This window comes from Zingiber officinale, chromosome 4A (assembly GCF_018446385.1).
Source record: "Zingiber officinale cultivar Zhangliang chromosome 4A, Zo_v1.1, whole genome shotgun sequence".
In the NCBI taxonomy this organism is placed as follows: domain Eukaryota; kingdom Viridiplantae; phylum Streptophyta; class Magnoliopsida; order Zingiberales; family Zingiberaceae; genus Zingiber; species Zingiber officinale.
The window spans coordinates 5,812,130-5,832,283 of NC_055992.1; the positions used below are offsets into that span (position 1 = coordinate 5,812,130).

Here is a 20,154-nt window from a genome sequence, read left to right on the forward strand (position 1 = left end):
ACATTTGCTCTTGTAATGTCCATACTCCCTACACTCAAAGCATAATATATGTAATTTGCTCGAAATTAAAGTGTTTGAGTTACCTAGGTTTGTGGATGGAGATGAGCTTTCTTCTTCATCCCTTCCGGAGGTAGAATCTTCTTCTTGCTCCGATCTTGAACAAGAGGAACTCTCCTCCTCTTCTTCCTTGGATGTTGAGTAGCCCTCAACTCCCAATTCGCTCCCTCCATGATGTGAGCTACTTGGCTCACTAGGCTCCTCTTCATGGCTTGAAGTGGAGCTCTCCTCATGGTACTTGGCCAAGTTATCCCATAATTCCTTGGCATTGTTGTAACCTATCTTACACAAGATGTTAGTAGGCAATGAAAATTCAATTATTCTCGTTACCTCTTTGTTGATTTCGGATTTGTGAATTTGTTCTCTTGTCCACTCCTTCTTCTCAAGTGGTTTTCCTTCCTTATCCACCGGAGGAATAAAACCTTCTTGTACACAAAACCAATTCATTATGTTAGTCATAAGAAAGTACTTCATCCTTACCTTCCAATACGCGAAGTCACCGCATTCGTAGAATGGTGGAATGGTGACATCTTCTCCGAGTAGATCCATCCTCTAGCTCTTGCTCCCCGGGTGTTAATCCGATGAAGAGCAAACCTTTGCTCTGATACCACTTGTTAGGATCCTACGTACTCGGCTAGAGAGGGGGGGTGTGAATAGCCGCCCCAAATCGCTCGTTTCTTCCTACAATTCGTTAGCGCAGCGGAAAAATAAACTAGAAACGAAAGGAAGAATATCAAACCTTAACACAGCGATGTACGAGGTTCGGAGATGATGCTCCTACTCCTCGGTGTGTCCGTAAGGTGGACGAACCCAATCAATCCGTCGGTGGATGAGTCCCCGGAAAACCGGCTAATAAAAACTCCTTCTGGGTGGAGAAACCTCGCCACACTTGTTTGCAACAGCAAACAGGAGTAAAGAATAAGCAAGAAATACAATAAGAATACACAAGCACTCTACCAATCTTGCTTTCTTGTCGACTGGAGTCCGGATGAAGCAGTAGCTTCAAAAACCCTAACAGCAGCAGCTGTTCCAGTCGAGGAAGCTCACGCGAAGCTTTCGGGAGGAACTCAACAGAGCTCTTATCGCAGCCCACAAATCTTCAGCAGAAGAGAAGAAAGAAAGAAGAAGAACCGATTGCACCAAAGCCTTGATCTCCTTTTATAACCTGCGAACCTGCACAGCGAAGACTGAAGCCAGCGGAGAAGATGGAGCGACCCGTTGTGACTCAACGGTCGAATCGTGGACCGATCAGGCTCCACCCTGATCGGTCCAGAACCTTTCTGATCGGTCTGGGGACCGATCAGGCCCTGGGCTGATCGGTCCCTAGACCGATCAGATTGCTCCACAGAAAGTGCCCAACTTTCTGTTCGTTTCCTGATCGGTCTGTGGACCGATCAGGCCACAGCTGGATCGGTCCACAGACCGATCCCACCTCTCTCGGCTGCGTCTCTGATCGGTCGTGGAGACCGATCAGTAAGCTCACAGAACTGCGCTTTGCCTTCTGTTTGTTATCTGATCGGTCACCAGATCGATCAGATACACAAACGTATCGCTGGATCGGTCTGCAGACCGATCCAGAGCTTGGTTTTTGCCCAAACCAAGTCCCAAACCTTTCAAACCAATATCCGGTCAACCTTGACCTATTGGTACATCATGCTTAGCATCCGGTCACTCCCTTGACCTGCTAAGACTCCCCACCAAGTGTCCGGTCAATCCCTTTGACCCACTTGGACTTTCCTCTTCGTGCCAAGTATCCGGTCACTCCTATGACCTACTTGGACTTCCCATCACCAGATGTCCGATCACCCTTGATCCATCTGGATTTTCCCTTGCCCGGCTTCACTCACCAGGACTTTCACCTAGCTTCACTCACTAGGGTTTTCACACTGCCTAACATCCCAGTTAGGACTTTCTCACTGCCTGGCTTCACTCACCAGGACTTTCCAACTGCCTAACATCCCAGTTAGGACTTTCCCACTGCCTGGCTTCACTCACCAGGACTTTCCACACTGCCTAACATCCCAGTTAGGACTTTTCCGTGCCAAGTCTCCATACTTGGACTTTTCCAGTGCCAAGTCTCCATACTTGGACTTTTCGCGTGCCAAGCTCCCTGCTTGGACTTTTCTAGTGCCAAGTCTCCATACTTGGACTTTTTCCCGAATCAGGTCAACCTTGACCTACGGTTGCCCCAATAATCTCCCAAACATCTATTCTTGTCCCATATCAAGAATACAACTCTTCCACGAGTGTCAAACATCAACATGCAACTCAACTAGGTCAACCTTGACCTAAGGTTGCACCGACAATCTTCCTAAGTCAAACATCAAAATACAACTCGAGTCAGGTCAACTCGAGTTAGGTCAACCAGGTCAACCTTGACCTAAGGTTGCACCAACAGTATAGACCACTTGCCTAAGACTTAAGATGCTTATTTCTGTACATCGATATAAGTCTGGACGTTAAATACAAAATATACATTAATCAAGTTAAGATTGAACTTAACTTGACTAACCAAGTGAAAGCTGCTATCTTTTGATAGTCAGTCAGTAACTAACTGGTTAGACATTTGATTTAATGTCAGGTTCAGGGGGAGAAATAAAATTCAGTTTTTCAAGTTGAATTTTAAACTTAATTTTGAAAATCAAAGTTTAAAAATCAATCTTCAAAATCAAATTGTTTAAAATTGTGAAAAAAATTTTCAACTCAAAATTGTTTGTTTTAAATCACAAATTTTTCTTTATTTAGTCTTTGAAAACTGAACTTTTCAAGTATTTTAAACTATGGTTTTGAAACTAGTACTTTTGAACTTTGAAAATTTGATTTTGGAAAAAGAATTTTACAAAATTATTTTGAAAACTCCTTCGTTTTAAAAATTATTTTAAAAATGTGATCTTACTTTACCAAAATTAGTTTTACCAAACTCCTTTGAAAATTAAAAGTAAAGTTCAAAATCATTTTTTAATCTAATTTAACTTCACTTTAAAAATTATCCTGAATCTAGTTCTGAAAAATTAGGTTAAACTTAATTTTCATAATTTGATTTGCAAAAACTTAGTATTAAAAATTACCTTTTTGAAAGTGTTGTTTGCAAACTTAAAATTTTTTTTTCAAAGTTACTAAGTTATAAATCAGCTATTTTTCAAGACTTAGTTTTTTTTAAGAAATAAAGGTAAAACTATCGTTTAATTTTAAACTCCCCTAGGTTAACTTGACATTATTTTTTACTTTGTCTAAAGTCTGTATTTATGTTTACTTGACATTAGTTCTTTTAATGAATGACAACGGGGGAGGGTTAGGTGTTTAAGTTAGCTAAATCAATTTGAAAACACAAAACTTAACTTAAAAATCGTTTACTCATTTTTACCTGTTTTTTCTTGCATCTGTTTCACTAACTTAACCAGGTTGTCATTCCATCAAAAAGGAGGAGATTGTTGGTGCAGGTAGCACTAACGGTCTAACTCAGGTTTTGATGAATGACAAATCAGGTTAAGTTAGTTTGTTGTTGTCTGACACTTTGATCGAGTGTGCAGGAGAAGTCCAGACAGGTCGCCGGGCTGACCAGATGTCTGGCACGAAGCCCAGCTAGGTCGACGGGCTGACCGAATAGCTGGCACGAAGTCCAACCGGGTCGACGGGCTGACCGGACGCTTAGGCACAAAGTCCAGCTAGGTCGACGGGCTGACCGGATAGCTGGCACGAAGTCCAGACGGGTCGACGGGCTGACCGGACGTCTGGCAGGTAAGTAAGGTAAGTCACTGGAGGGGAGTGACTGCGAGGACGCGTTCCCGGGAAGGGAACATTAGGCGTCGATCCGGCTTAGATCCATTTCGGATATCTAAGTCGAGATCGTGACTAGATTCCAGTCTCGGAAAGACGGAATCTAAGTCATACTCTTTTTGCTAATTCATACTCACTTTGCTTATCTATAAAATTGTGCTAACAATCTGTGTTGCAGGGTATATTTGCCTCGGACTAACCTTTTCTTGCAGGAGAAGGACTTTCTGGAGAAGAGGGGTCTGGGCGCCCGGAGGCAAGTTTTATCCAAGTCGAGTCGTCGCCACGTGGAGTTCGCTGATTAGACTTGACACGTCGCACCAGGGCGCCCGGAAGGGATCCAGGCGCCCGGAGCAGGATATAAAAGAAGCCCCAGGGGTGGAGCTTCAACATCAACTCAGAATCTACTGCTTGCACTACTGCTCTACGCTCATGCGACGCCGCGAGGCTATTCCGACAAAGCGCTTTCTCTAATTCTTCTTCTCTTGTCGATATTTTATTTCTATCAATTCTTGTACTTAATTATTTTGTAATCATCATTCGAATTGATAGTGATTGCCCAACGAAAATACTCACGAAATACGGGCCTTCGAGTAGGAATCGTCGCATGCTCCGAACGAAATAAAATTACTGTGTCTGTTCTTTTAAATTCCGCTGCGCTTAACTCTTTTCAACGTTGTTCCCCTCCTTTATCGACGTTTCACGATCCAACAATTATGAACTTAAAATCATAATTATTTAAGGCATAACACATTCAAAAATATAAATGTATAGGATCTAAGATACATAGTGGATCTAAGACACAACATAAGGTGAAACATACGCCTTACTGAACACTCTGGGTATAAAATTTTATAATTCAAATATATATAAAAAATTTCAGTCAAAATATTTCATCAATAAAACTATAATATATTAAATATTAAAAAAAAATCATAGCAAACAAATAAGTTATACTCAAATAATTAAACCATCCAAATCTTGATCATGTTCCATCACCGGATGTTTCAGATTTATACAATTTAACTCCATCGATTTCCTGAAGATCAATATCTTCCTCCTTTCACAAAGCCCATAGGCACAAGAGACTCATTTGGTTGTGCCTTGCGCCTAGGCTATGCTCAAAACTAATATAAATTCAATGTTTCAAACCTGCAATACCTCCAATTTTATGAATTTAACAGTACAATTGACGACTACAAACGTCCTGAAGGAGCCAAGAACATTATGAGATCCTAGTCACACCGTATGATCGATCATTTTCACCCAAACATTAAACTGGAATCCAATGCTAAAAAATCCAACATAATTCCTGAGCAAAGTATCCAAAACAATGAAACTGTAAAAAAAATTCCAATGCTCACGACTTATTATGAATGGTACATGCCAGTTACCGGATATCATGAGCAACTTCTGAGTCTTCAGCATGTGTAGTTACTAGTTTGGGCCACTTGGGCGATCAGAGCATTCATTAAAGATGCCAGGAACATACCAAACATCATTCATCAAGTAGAGAGAGGGGAGTAATGGGTGACAACTTTTAAGATCTTTCAACTTCATCTAAATTTTACATGCACCACAAAATACAACTTAAATGCATACAGAAAAAGGCCTAAAGAAAACAAAATAAGATAAAGATGCTTTAGATTCTTTCTGAAATCATGAATGGAAATACTTACATGATGCTCCCTTCTTGCAGTTCCCCATCTCATGAAACCAGCACACGCCTGTGTTCCCTCTTGGGGGAGCTGATGATCCTCCAGACTGCATCCTGTTCCATGATGACCTCGGATTTGGTTGTCTCGAGTCATTGGCCCTCGGGTTGTCACCCTGGCCTGTACGTCTGTCTCCAGCCTGGGGTGGTTGACTACTAAAGCTCTGAGGATTTCCAACTGGTGGATTCACTTGGGGTGGTTGACTACTAAAGCTCTGAGGATTTCCAACGGGTGGATTCATTGAAGGCTTAATATTTCCTTGTCCTGGTCCCCAAGCCGGATTCATGTTCATGGCTTGTGCAGATGTTTCCATAGTGTGGCATGTGCTTGGCTGTAGAGGAGCTACCCAGCCAGGGCTAGGGTTTGGCTGTCCTGGCATAAACATAGCCCAAACGGGATTCATGGAAAAATTTCCCTGCAATTGAGCTCCCCATCCAGGAGTTTGATTTGTGTTACCCATTGCTGGGGCTACCCAACCTGCATTCATATTTGTGTTTCCCGGTGCCGGTGCCGGTGCCGGTGCCGGTGCAGCCCAACCAGCGTTCACCATAGGATTTACCTGATTTTGTACCCCCGAACCCATGTTAAAATCTGCAAGTGTTTGAGTAGTCTGTCCCCAAGGCATATTCATATTGTTCTGAGCTACCATTCCCCAGCCAATGTTCATGTTTCCTTGAGGCACTGCTGTCCAACTTCCAGTTCCTTGTGTAGAACCTGGATTTGTGCTTGGGTTTTGTGAAGCCATCGGAAAAATTGAGTTTTGAATATTAGATCCATTAACAAATCCCATCTGGGTTGGTTTTACAGATACGATATTGGCATTTGATCCAAACTGTGAAGATGGTGGGTTAGAACCATTAGAACAGAGCAATTGGGTATTATCGTTGCTAGCTGCAGCAGAATTGAGAGCAGAGCTCCAACCATAAGGTGTCATGTTTGATGATGGCATTTGATTATTAGTGATGCTCATGTGTATTGGAATTTCAAAGTTTGCTGGATTCATACGCTCAGAATTTGGAGTTGCAGAAGCTTGTGATCTCTGAGCTAAGATAGACTCTGAAGCATCTGTTTGAACAAATAATTTTCTAGTTGCATCGACTGAGGGTGTACAGACATCAGGTGTTTCAAACTTTTGTGAAGTCACAATTTGAGCACTGGCAACAGGATCATTAGTTGGTCCAATACCATCGGACGATCTATCTTGTGTTGTCAGTGAATGTTTTCCAGGGTGGTTTTGATCATGTGCGAGAAGAATTTGACTCTGGTCAGCCGACTGAGAGGCTGCTTGATTATATTCAGAAAAACTTGTCTCACCTGCCCCTCCTTCATGGGTCCGGGGCCTCTTCATTTCAGGTCCCAGAACAGACGCAACATGAAGAGATTTTCCGTCATCTCGAACAACAGCTTGATCAGGCACAAACTGTGTGGAGCCCAAACCAAGTTCTGTTAATGAATTTGCCGTATTTCTTAAAGACACTATCTCCTCCATGCCTCCTGTAGGAGTAACCCAGCCTGAAGCCGTGTCATGGACAGAAACATTAGGTGCCATATGTTTATTTGCAAAACCTTTGGCATTTGACCAGCCTTGGCTGCTTGGTTGTGAAGTCAGAGTAGGTACATTGGAAGAATCATTTCTCAGCTGATACGAGTCATTTAGTGAGATATTTGTAATGGTACTGGATAATTGATTACTTGTAGAGTTCCTATTGAATTGAGAATTCACATAGTACTGACTATTAGGCTGTGACTCAATTGGCATTTTTTGTGCTTGTCCAACCCTAATATTGGCAGCATTTGGTGATGTGCTGGAAGAGACATCCATGTTTGTAGATGACCAGGAAGAAGGCTTCACCTTTTGTGTATTTTCCTTACTTCCTCTCCGAACACTTTCTGAATTTCCTTCCACACTAAATGGAGTAGGTGAAACATCAACTAAGTCCTCAGTGTTCTTAGAAGGAGGTTCCCACTCAGGTAAATCTTTCTCAAATTTCCCTGCCATTGCATCAGTCAACGTGATAGAGTCCTCAGGCTTATCAGAAGTTCTCCAAATCATCAAACTAGGAGGGAAATATCCAGTCGTACTCCACTTGCGCAATTGAGACATTGAAAATGGTCCTTGGATTCTTGCGGATGGATCTTTATAATGCCAAATCTTTTCTGATTCACTTGTGTTTGATTTAGTTACATTCCCAACTGGCAATGATGCCTTTTGATTACCATGCAGACCCTCAGATGATTGTTCCATTGAAAGATGCTTCTCGTTGTACAGACTGCCATCTGGTGCACTTGCAAGTACATAATTTTTTGGAACCTCAGAAACTAGCTGGTGTGTGTCATTAGACTGGTTCAAGGAAAAATCAGTTGCATCAACACGTCTCCCAGAAAAGGAATCTGCCAAAGGCCTAACTTGAATTTGAGAACTTCTGTTTGACTCCCAAACGTTTGAGTTTTTCCGGAAACTACTCCAGTTTTCGGTTGAACCTCCTTTCCCAGGAGACTTTACCTCCCTCCCATTCCTAGTGAAAGAAGATTCTCTCAACTTGTCATAGAAATCTGCATGCTCAACAATCAATTTAAAGTTTTATAATTATAAATAGCAAAAGAAAAAATTGATATGAGGTTTGAGATAAAAGATATGAACTGCCAAGTTGTACTATACCATGTTTTCCCACATCTGGCTCTTCTTCCTCTGCAGACTCAAAGTCTGGGTCCATATGTGGGTCAGTGTGTATATCAGGGGCTTCATTCAGCCTGCGGTCTCGCTCTTCAGGCGTGTTCAACAGTTGCAGCTTCTCCACACATTCTCTAAGCGTGGAGGAAAGTCAAGGTGGTACCAATATACACATTACTAATATAGAGTAACTATGATCAGACAATGGGCAGCATCAATATGAAAAAAAAATAATAAAATTAGCAGTGAAGCATGCAAATGGTCTTGGGATTCGATTGCATTCTGCCCAATCCATTCAGCAATTTCTTTCCCGCACCTAGACCAGCCTGACCCAGATATGTGGATCCATTCAGTGATTCAAAAAAAAAACTACGAAAGCTATTACTATTCTGATAAGCAGCAGGGTTTAGAAGATATACTTCCCAATAAGAATAGTTTGCAGCAAAGGATATTCTTTCCGGCGGCCTTTTTCACTAGCACGATCACGAAGATGACCAAGCCTTGATTTCTCACTTTCCAACCACTGAATAAACATTAAAAATGTTTGTAGCTTTCCAGAAAAAAAGGGAAAAAAAGATTGAACATAAAAAAAAACTTCAGAGGAAGATACTTACATCATTTACTCTTACATGTTGGAGAGACATTGCCTTCTCCAGAACGTCTCCCTAAATGATGAAAACAAAAACCATGAGATTTATTCTGTTTGAAATCTAATAATACAATGATAACCAAACATAGTTATACCACTGTTAGTCGTCCAATAAACCCACATTTAATGCTCTGTCTTAAGCGTTTGCATTCCTCCTACAAGAACATGATCTTATCAGGCATGACAGACAACATATTGTCCAGTCAAATAGTAACTTATTTGCCTTTAATATAACAACTCAAAAGAGGCAGAGTAGTGAGGCAGAGTAGTAGATGAGCCAACTATTATAGGACCATTAAGGATTCCGAAGAGCTACTAAACTTAATATCTTCTAATAAAGGATAAAAACCTTCGAAGAGAAAGGTCATCAAGTTGTCTTATTCCTCTGGTCTTAAAGATAGGCATTGAAATTTCTTGAGATGTGATGATCATTTGAGGACGAGCTTCATAGTTGTCAAAATCAGCTGACACCAATAAAAGGGGTTATAATTGATCATTATCTGTTATCTTGTATTATCATGTATGAAACTATTTGGTTATTCTATTCTTTTAATTTTTCATAATGCTGATTTCACCAATCCGTCTGTTACAATACGAGCAATACTTAGATTTTTTGACCATGTAACCCTGATGCTGATTTTGGTAATCATGAAAAATGAAAAGAAAAAACTAAATCACATAATACAAAGTGAGCCCTTGGTGCAAAAAAACTATATTTTATTTGCAAATTATTGTGAAACAAAGTGTCATTAGATTCCATTTTATTCCTTGTCATAATAATAGGAAGTCAAGTAATCAGTTAACTTTGTTCCCAACTATTTTGGGACCCGGCTACATGGATTTTATCCCTCCATTGAATTTTATGGAATAATACATCTTTAATAAATATACAAATAGATCACTTTTAATTAAACTCAATAGATTTTTTGGTCTCCAGTTATTCTTACACCTTCAAATTGCATCGATACAACTTGTCGAAAGATAGGCAATAAAGAATCAGAAAATGATTTTTTGGGTGCCAGCTTACATATTGGCAATGAGTCAAAGTTGAACTTAGCATTTTCTTCTGTATAAAGGTTCATAACATGAGAAAACCATAGACACCACATCAATACTCGCACAAGTTTTACATAGGTATTGAATAATGAGAAACTGAAAAACCCCTTCATGCAAAAAATAATTGACAGAACATCAGTAAGGAAAACTATGTAAAGAGAAAAGTTTACCTCGGTAAACTCCTGATTTGAGATGATATCAATTGTAATAATCTCCTTCTTGTTTAAATTTAGTATCTCAAGTGTTACATCAGTTGTCCCCTTTCCACTTTTGTATTGTTCTGTTGCTTTGCCTGAACCTGAACAGAAAATACAGGCAGCAAAAATTAATGAACTCATGTACGAATATATATCTATCAATACTAAGTAGCAAGTAAAGCCTACCGATAACTTGGACCAACCGGTACATATCTTGGCGTTGTCCCAGCCCAGAAATCCTTATTCTTACGAAGGATCCAATTGCTTTCTCCTCAAATTCATCATCCTCAATCAAGTTCTCCATTAAATTACGACGCAGATACATTAAGCTAATGTTGTGAACATCTACTGCTGCATAATCATCAAGATTGTTTAGAAGTTCCTTATCCTCCACCTTTTTCTGAACCTTGCGTCTCTTATCAAGAGTTAACTTTGTGGATGGATCATTATTTGCTTTAGCATTTGTTGGGTCAGAGTCGGGATCTACTATACCTCCTTGCTTGTCTTCACTATCTAGTGTTGTTACCTCTTTTATGAGAAAATGTGACTCAAGGAGTTTTAACATTTCAAAATGCCCCACACGCTCTTTCCCAAAAAGATTTCCAAGCCTTGGATCACAAACAATCTGACTTTTCCGACGGCGATCACGAAGATTATGCTTCTTTATGTAGTCAAGCAAAAGAGCCTGAACATCAAACTGGGATAAAGCAGATATATCCCCATTTCTCATATGTGCTACAAACTCCAAAAGTTCATCCGTAGCCCACTCAGAGTTCCTGGAGACAGATGTACCAACATAATCTCCTTTTACTGACCCTTTGTCATTGATAAATTTCTTAAATCTTTTTCTAATTTTCCTCCTAGAAGTTCTTTCTTTATGGTCTGAAGAGCTGTCTGAAGATGCTACCTGCTGTTCTTTAGGATTACGCAAATTACCAGAACCATTAGTTAGTGTGGCAACATCAGATCTCTTGATTGGATTTCTAGCGCTCATCAACTCATCTAATGTCAATGACAACTTCGCTTTCAGAGCTATATAGTAGTCCTTGAACAAATATTCAAAACTACTTCTATCATCAAAATCAACTGTAATCTGCTTATAGACCAAAAAAGTATAGCACAAAATTATCAAAAAGGCGATGAAGGGGATATATGTAACTATAGTAAACACAAACAAAATGATTCAGACACACAATACAACAATTTGAAAATCATTATGCTATACTACCAAAAGAATAACGAGAAATATCATCAGAGGAAACACTATAACAAAAAGGAATGCAATACAATGGTGTGCCTAACAGAAGTGCTTGACTGCCATGCATCAAATAACATCATAGCATTGTAGTCAAGGTTTAAATACTGTTATAGTTCATTGATACTGAGTTTACAAAAAATGAAAGAAGATTTCTCAAAAAGAAACTGAAGAAGAAGACACATTGTGCAAGGCTACTCGTCATCAAGTTGTATTTTATCCCACTATTCAAAATAACTAAATCATTTTTTATTACATCAAGTAATATTGACTTGTTTTTATGGTCTCTCTAACTTTGCACCTTCGACACTAATAGATTTAAATTCACACTATAAAACCTACAAAACATCTTTAAACATATCCATACCATCTAACATATTTTCTCTCATTTGATTGTCTATTAAAACTATACCTACTGTTGTCAAATGCTGACATTTTTTAATTTATCCTTTTTAGCAACTTCATGCATCCATCTTAGTATTCTCATCTCAACTAACATTAACTTTTTGTATGTGTTGGTTCCTAACAGCTCATCACTCCAATCTGCAATGGATCATATAGCACTTTTATAAAAGTTTCCTTTTAGCTATGAGGAACTCAAAATTTTCACAACTCATTTTTTTATCATATTAACAATGTCCTCATCAATATCTCCTCTTATTTGAATAATAGATCCAAAATATCAAAAACTTTTATTTTCACAAATTTCATGTTCATCTATCTTATCTATCCCATCATTTCTTTCTTGTTATCCAAAAAGTGCACATATTTAATCATTGTTTTACTTATCTTAAGCATTTAGTTACAAAAAAATTTCTCCATGATGAAACATCTTATTTCATAATTGCATTCTTATCAATTACGACAATATCATATGGAAATACCATACACCAAGAAAACTAACAATATTTTCTAGTTAATTCTGTTTATTACTCATTAGTAAATGGCTAAGAAAAACCGACAAGATTACATGATTTAGCTAACAAAACATAAATGCATATTTTTGGCCTTATTTGAGTAAGAAAAGAGGAACCCCATTTAGAAAATCAGAGAGTACTACTCCCTTAGAGCTATTCTCACACTATATCATTTCACAAGACCCACATTTTAATAATTATTTTGGATTTTGGAAGTAAACAAAATCATTTGGGTTGTTATTTCGATCTTAGCATTCCATTGAGCTATATAAAAAGCTACAAAATTTGCAATTCTTCAATCAATTAGACCTCTTTTAACTCAAAGGTTACAATTATTTTATTCCTCAAAAGTTACAACTCTAATTGATTCAATTTATCTCACTCTTTTTTAAAAATCCTTCTATGCCATTGCAAAAGTGGTATACTTGAGGATTGCATTGCATATCCAATATGATCCAAATATGAGGCAATGCTCAATATGTGGAATAGATGGATCAGCATGAGCTACATATGCATTAAGTTCACACACTTCTAAAACAAATTGATTGAATCAAATCCAATCAAATAAAAGATGGTATCAATAAACCAGTCTCTAGACCTAATGTAACAGAAAGGGTAAAAAAAGGTGACGAAGAGGAATTTGATAATGACGTTTACTTAGATAAAGCACTTGCCAATCTTTTCTATAAAAAATCTATAATTTTTAAGTCCTAAACACTTAATATTCATAAGCATTTTAATTTTCATATGCATATATTTGTTCTACTAGGAGTGAATTTCTTAGGTTGATTAATTAGATATGCTATGTGACAGGTGTAGAATTTTATTTTATATAGAGATTGCTTAGGTTGATTAATTCATGCATTTGGACATTTATTAGGATATGCAACCTCACCCAACGCATATGCTTGTATGTACATATGCTGCTGCATATTGCTTTAATCTTCAATTGACTTACCTATATCGTTAAGAACTGGTTTATTATTTCATCACAACATAATATCGTTAAGAATGAAATAGACAAGAAGAAGATGATCAATCTAGGTTAAGTTTTATTTATTCAAAGTGCACAGATTTCTTAACTGGGAATCATGTGTTACCAAAGAAAGATTAGTTATTTGATGAATTAGAACAAGTTGTTCAATATACACATTAAAGTTTCAGATCCTATTTACATTCTGTCAATCATCATTTAAGCATAAATTACCTTTTTCTATGGATTTATAACTCTGACTGTGCTTTAACTGCTGTGTAAACATATATATACGTTAAAATAATGTTAAATTATATATATTTTTTAATAACAAAGGCATATCCATCTATGTATGTGCTTGCATGATACATATGCACTATACAATCACCAAATAGAGGGTAGACAACACTTGCTTTTTTACCTTGTTAAGGAACATATGACAATCACACAAGAGAATATGAGTCCTTCTCCATTTTAACTATGCAACCTTTGTCCAAATAATGTAAACAAAAAATAAAATAGCTAGCAAGTACAAAAGGGTGTGCAACCAAGTAGATTATTTCCTAATGCTGTGTTTACTTGATGGGGATAGAGAATGTTAGAGAAAGGAAGAGAGAGAGATGGATGGAAAATGCAAACAGGATATTTCAAGGGTTTTTTCAACATAATGTTATTATGAAGATAGCATAACAAACTAGTTGAGTTAAAAAAAAAAATTCTTCAAATACCAAGTTACATGAACAAGTTGAGACTTGAATATCGAGTTCTTGTACAGACTGCTGTCAAAAGTAATTGGGAGGAATTAGAAGGATAAGAAAACACAACAAACCATTTGTCCATTCCCATATTCCTTTGTCTCTATCAGCATCACAGTGCTCATGCAAGCTTCACAGAACCCTTTATTTTCTCTAAGGCAAATAAATCCAGATTCTTGAATACACCCTTTACATAAAGAGTATGTGCAGGAAAAGCACATGTAGTGAGCAGTTCTCTCACAGCTGCTACATATATGCCAACCTAGAATTCCAATTCAACTGAATAAATTAGAAAAGTAACACTGCATAGGAAACTGAAAATCATTCTTAAGCTAGAAAAGAAATATTCAAATATTAAAAAATAGATATTGTTTATAAACTATAGGTTCTTAAGAAATGACATTGCTTTTTCTCCTAGGATCTGCTCGGCAAATTTCTGTGTGCAATCACTTGCACATTGCAGACAAAATTGAAATTCAAAATTTCTCCAAAGGTTTACTGTCCCCAGCAGACAATTTTAGAACACTGCAATACCCATTCCTAATTCCTTTCAATTCACAAATTAATAGATATACCATTCTGTAACAGTCATATAAAACACATTTTATCACCAACCATTAAATCAGTCGAGCCATGAACATCATCAAGCAACATGCTTGGAAATTTTTCATTCACTAGGAATCAATTCCAAAAGAATGATTTAGCCATATGAACACATCGTGCCTCATGAGTGATAAGAAGAGAGATGTATTAGGTAATAGTACAAACATCTCCTTATCTTTAAAGAGAGAATATAAAACTCTCAGTAATTTGTCAGGCACATTCATGACTATACATGTGTCAACAAATTAGATAAGAATTCTTTGTTTTCGCTCTTAGTAAAAAATTTTGATTGCTTTTCCAAATACAAGATTTGTTACCCTCTTGAGCTTGTCTTGATGATAAAAATACTATTAAATAAATAAGTGGCGCTGTTAAATCTTTGGAAGCTTGTGATAAAATCTCACTGATCATGCAGAACAGAGTTAAAATTGCATGTCATGTTCATGTTGTGCCCATATAAACCAATATTTCAACTTTTCAGGTGAGTGGATACTTCATGTGACTCTCATAGCATCTGAACTTATCTTTGTCGGCATATAATTATACAGAGATGGGAAGAAGCAAATCATGAAAACATCAATAGTTTTAAGGTTTGGGAGAAGAGTTTTTAGAACAGTGTGAAGTCATAACATGCGCCTTAGACTAAAAAATGAAAGACTCTAATATCAATCATTCGTATGTTGAGTGAAACAACACAAGTAAAAATTAATCATCCGATAGATATCCTTGGATGATGTGAAGGTTACTAAAAAAATATAAATAACAAATTTAATTATTTAGAAATACAAACGATAATCTGAAAAAAAAATAAATTGAGATGGTAGGGACATGCTCAAAGATGATTAAATTCTAAAGTGAGAAGAGTTGAATAAGTTAGAATTGGAAGCCTGAGAGATGAAGGAAAACCACTGAAGGCTTTGTTTAGTATACTTAAAAGTGATTTAAAAGACCACAATATTACTTGTGATATAGCCTCACATAAAACTCAATAGCGAGAACGATATTATGATCCACTGAATCAACCCTCAACGGTTACAATTCATATTTTTGGTTGTGGTTCATCATTTATGCATGTGATTGATATTGGATATTTGACTTGATATTAATAGTAATTTATGAAGTCTAGCTATTTGTAATTAGTTAGATGGAACTTTTCCACCATAGTACACTTAACACACATGAGCATACTTTCACATTATCTAGCAAGCTTTTAGTATAATCTTTCACACGATAAAACTAAGAAATATAGATTTTATATAGAGCATTTATAGTGCGTGCAACAAATTTAAATATATCTATGTTTTTATCCATGTCATACTATTCCCTATATGTTGGTCTCTGTCTTTCAGGTAATTTCCAAGTGCCAAGTGATTGTTCATCCTTAGCATACCCGGATTACTGTTAGTAATATAATTTTTCAAAACCGCATTACCAATAAATCTCTTTTCTTCCTTCATGATTGTTTATTCCATAAGTCACCAATTAACAAAACCAATCAATGAAAGAACTGTTAAGTTGAATGGCCCCTGAAGCTTGCCCATGCCAAAGTAAATTAATTAAGATACTAAACATATATGTTAGTCAACATCATGGATGAAATTCATCAAGCTGCGAAACCTGATATAAGAAAAAGTTTTCAATGTGAAAAATTAATTAGCAAGCTCAACATTATGTTAGTCAATATCTCAATGAAAATTTTCTTTGTCCAAATCAAATTTACACATTTGTCACTTAATTGAACAGGTATAACTGATCAACATGGTGGATAACTCTTGAAGATCTAAGAAGGGGTCAAAATCCATGCATCCTCGGGTAGGGATAGCTTCCGACTTTATGGGAACATTTGGTTGACCTACAACATCAAATATTTTTCCTAATAAGCTCTTCTAAAATAGACAATGGATCAAGGAATAATAAGTGGATCCAGAGTTTGACAACCAAGCTGCTCTGTACTATTGGGCATGCATTAAAATATTATTTTTTAGTGAAGGGGAGCTTTGACGCAACTGTAAAGTTGTTGCCATGTGACCAAAAGGTCACGGGTTCGAATCCTGAAAACAACCTCTTGCAAAAAGCAAGGTAAGGCTGCGTACAATGGATCCTTCCTCGGGACCCCGCATGGCGGGAGCTTCATGCACCGGACTGCCCTTTTAGTTAAGGTATATTTATCATACCAATAGTAGCAAACATAAAATATGCACCAAAAACACACTCTTTAAGGTTCAATATAAACAAATGTAATATATATGAAATTACGATTCAGTCATTAAAATATATGACACATTCAAATTCCATAACCAATAAAAATATCCTAGACACACAAAAAAAAAGAAACATATGTGAAAAATTACATGGCGCAAAGAAACATACCGCATGTCCAACGACCCTTTGCATGGAAGAAAGCCTCATCTCTATTGACACATGAAGGATGGTACACCTTTGAACAACCCCTAGAAATCCAAAGAGAAAAATATATAACAAAACAAAAAGGAAATAAAAATGGAAGATGAGCTATACTGACCTACGATCACAAACCACAAGATCACCTCCATCAAAGCAAATAAAACACACCTCTTCAGCTTCTTTCTGCCTTGATGTTCTAACAACTTGAGTCTTTGATGGTCGACCCCTCTTCCTCCGTCCACCTCTTTGCAAGATAGTAGCTCTATCATCTGCATCCATTTGCATTGCTTCGTCATCCACGACATCAGCACTGTCAAGTGAAATGGTGGTCACATCAGGCTCATGTACAGAAATGTCCTGAAGTCCATGGTCAGAATCAAAAGGAAACTCAGAAGATGAGTCTTTGGACATTGAAATATCAGCCACCACAACATCCACGGTCTGTTCACATATGGGAAGTGCCCCATTACCCAGTTGATCAATATCTGTAAATGTCATATCCACTTTCATAGCATCATTATCACCTGGCATATCAACAGCAACAGGCTCACAAGACTCTACTTTCTCAGGTGCACTCTCAGAGATGGATGACACGTGCCTCAAAACATCAGATTCTTCACAGGTGACTTGCTTGCCTTCGGCAATTGCTTCAATATGATCATCTACCTTCAACGCTGCAAAGTGAACAGGATTATCACCAGCTGCAGTGGTGGGAGCATCGGCTATCTCAAAGGCATCACAGTTCAAAAGATCACCATCAAAACCAGAGGAAGGCATGATATAAGAGCTCTGAGGCACCAAAACCTCCTGCTTAACACTGTCCTCCTCCTTAATACTGTCCTGTTCCTTCCCTTGCTGCCATTCAGACACTGGGAAACTATCCACTTCCGTTTTTAAAACTGCTTCTTCCACAACATCAACATTGGCTATGGCACTAATACCATTGTCACTTTCAAAAGATGAAAATTTCACACCATCAGAATTGAAGGAAAAAACAGCAGATGCTCCATAAGAATGGATTGCTTCTCCCTGGAAACTGTCCTTGCAATGTTGCGAAATTGTAGCGGGATCCACCTCCATCTTTAACACTTCCATATCTGAAGAAACAGCAGAAGCAGTGACATGGCTGGAAATAATTGTGTCAGCCTCAGACACGGGGATGTTTGGATTACCGCCATCAAAATCACAATTGGAAACTTCAGGTGGCCCCTGAGGCATCAAAGTTCCTACTTGCTCATCGTTCTTCACTTGATGGCAATGCAGAATACGGTCACTCTCTGCCTTCCCCTCCTCTTGGAGTGTATCAGCATCAACCACAGCAATTTTGGAAGAATCAAGCTCATAGGCGATAGCTTTCTCAGTTCCTCCGTTAGATAGGGGAGGAGCAGCGGAGCCCTGAGGCACCGGTAACGCAGTCATACAACCAGTTGCCCGCTCACACTGAGGATTTTCCGTGTCATCCACATCGATTACCGCCACCCGCCCACCATTGGTGCCGTCACCACTGGTGGAACTGACATCGACTAGGGGCTCCGACGCCTCGAGAAGATCCGGAGCGCTCGCATCAAAGCCGGAGGGGAACGACAATGAGGAGGAGCCTTTATCAACGGCATAATAATCCGCTTCGCCCCTGCGTTCTGCCTGGTCAAACTGAGTTAGGCCGACATCGACGGCCTCCAGCTGCGTGCGCTCCTCGCCCGGTGGATGGGGCTCGGCTAGGACTGAAGCGCCTTCTCCAACTACTTCATCCATGGATCATTTGACGATCAAAACCCTAACTTTCGCAGTTCAAGCAGGAACCCTCTTCGTCTTCGCACGATTTCTACTCGGTGGACTGGAACGGAGAGAAGAGACGAACCAGCCAAGCGAGGGTTTTTAACGCCATTTGTCGCGAGCTCATGGCTTGCGTTTCGATTGAGATGCAGGAGACAAGTGAATGGACGGATCAGATGAAACTGACAAGTGGGATGGACGGTTTTGGATGGTCATCATGTTTGACACGCGGGTGTTCGTCATGCAGCAAAGCATCATAAATTTACTGAAATTTTTTATTTAGCCCCGTAACTTTTTATTATCATCAAAATATCTCATATTCTTCTATTAATATCCTTTTATCTCGATTCTTTATTATTGTTATTTACTATAAAAAATAATAGCACATGGAACATGGAGGATAATATAAGAATTTAATAATTAAACTAAAAAAGATAGGTATCTTGGTTATAAAAATTTAGAAAGTAAAATAATGATAATGAAGCTACAAAAGATTTTTTTTAAAAGTAATAAAATTTTAATAAATTTAAATGTTAGGAGTAAAAAGGTGTTAGAATTCATTATAAAAGTCCACTGTAGTAGAATAAAATGATGATTTATCTATCAATATCTTATATCGATGATATTAAATTATTTAATTTTGATAAAGTCGAGATAAATATCTTTTTTATGTGTTAATCATTATTCAAAAAATTAGTAGTCGTCCATGATTTATCTCCTCCATTTTGATCCTGACATGAATTGATAAGAGTATTAGGAATAAATGTATTCATTTTTTACCATCATATTTGACCATTTAAAATTAATGATATTACATTTGCTCTAGTAAAAATTGACTGAACAATAACTACTTACAAAATCAATGTCCAAACGATTAAATTAATTAACTAATTAAATTTAATCATTATCACGATCCAATATCATATACATGAATCAGATAGGAACTATACATTCGACTGCAACTACGTGTCCTCTCTATTAATCATTTAATCCAATAACCAACTAAATTAATAGAATTTATATTGATTCAATTTATTGATTTTGATAGTAAAATTTGATAGTCCAGTTTATGAAAAATAAGTTTAATTAATTTCGATTGGTTCAGTTGTTCAGTTATGAAAATAATCATTTTAAAAATATATATATATTTTTTAAAAAATATTAAATAGTTGTCAGCATATTTTTATTTTAAAATTTTATTTTAATAATATTATAATTACTATAATGTATAATAACTACCATTATAATTATTATAATATATTAAAATAAATAAGTTCTGATCCGGCGGTTAAAACAAGAGACCCCTATTTTGATGGATCAACGTCACGTGGTGGTCAAAGGGCCAGGTGGCCGACC

The 20,154-nt window shown here is 37.5% G+C and overlaps 1 protein-coding gene across 1 annotated transcript; it reads right to left on the reverse strand.

Moving 5' to 3' along the window:
* Positions 1 to 5,351: 5,351 nt before the first annotated feature.
* LOC121969387 (zinc finger CCCH domain-containing protein 19-like) lies at positions 5,352 to 18,884 on the reverse strand. The gene is made up of 10 exons (XM_042519468.1): positions 17,144 to 18,884; positions 16,993 to 17,072; positions 14,094 to 14,281; positions 10,306 to 11,212; positions 10,093 to 10,220; positions 8,962 to 9,021; positions 8,832 to 8,882; positions 8,670 to 8,740; positions 8,206 to 8,357; positions 5,352 to 8,099 (listed from the first exon to the last, which is right to left on the reverse strand). The coding sequence occupies exons 1-10, from the start codon at positions 18,775 to 18,777 to the stop codon at positions 5,491 to 5,493; spliced, it is 5,880 nt and encodes a 1,959-aa protein (XP_042375402.1). The 5' UTR covers positions 18,778 to 18,884; the 3' UTR covers positions 5,352 to 5,490.
* Positions 18,885 to 20,154: the final 1,270 nt, after the last annotated feature.

What these genes read in the sequence shown, in the direction of transcription:
- LOC121969387 (XM_042519468.1), bottom strand. Translation starts at nt 18,777, where the DNA reads ATGGATGAAGTAGTTGGAGAAGGCGCTTCAGTCCTAGCCGAGCCCCAT. An exon ending in CTTGTGGTTTGTGATCGTAG is followed by an intron (nt 17,073 to 17,143) that starts GTCAGTATAGCT and finishes TTGGATTTCTAG; the next exon opens with GGGTTGTTCAAAGGTGTACC. An exon ending in GAAAAAGGCCGCCGGAAAGA is followed by an intron (nt 8,358 to 8,669) that starts ATATCCTTTGCT and finishes ACTTTCCTCCAC; the next exon opens with GCTTAGAGAATGTGTGGAGA.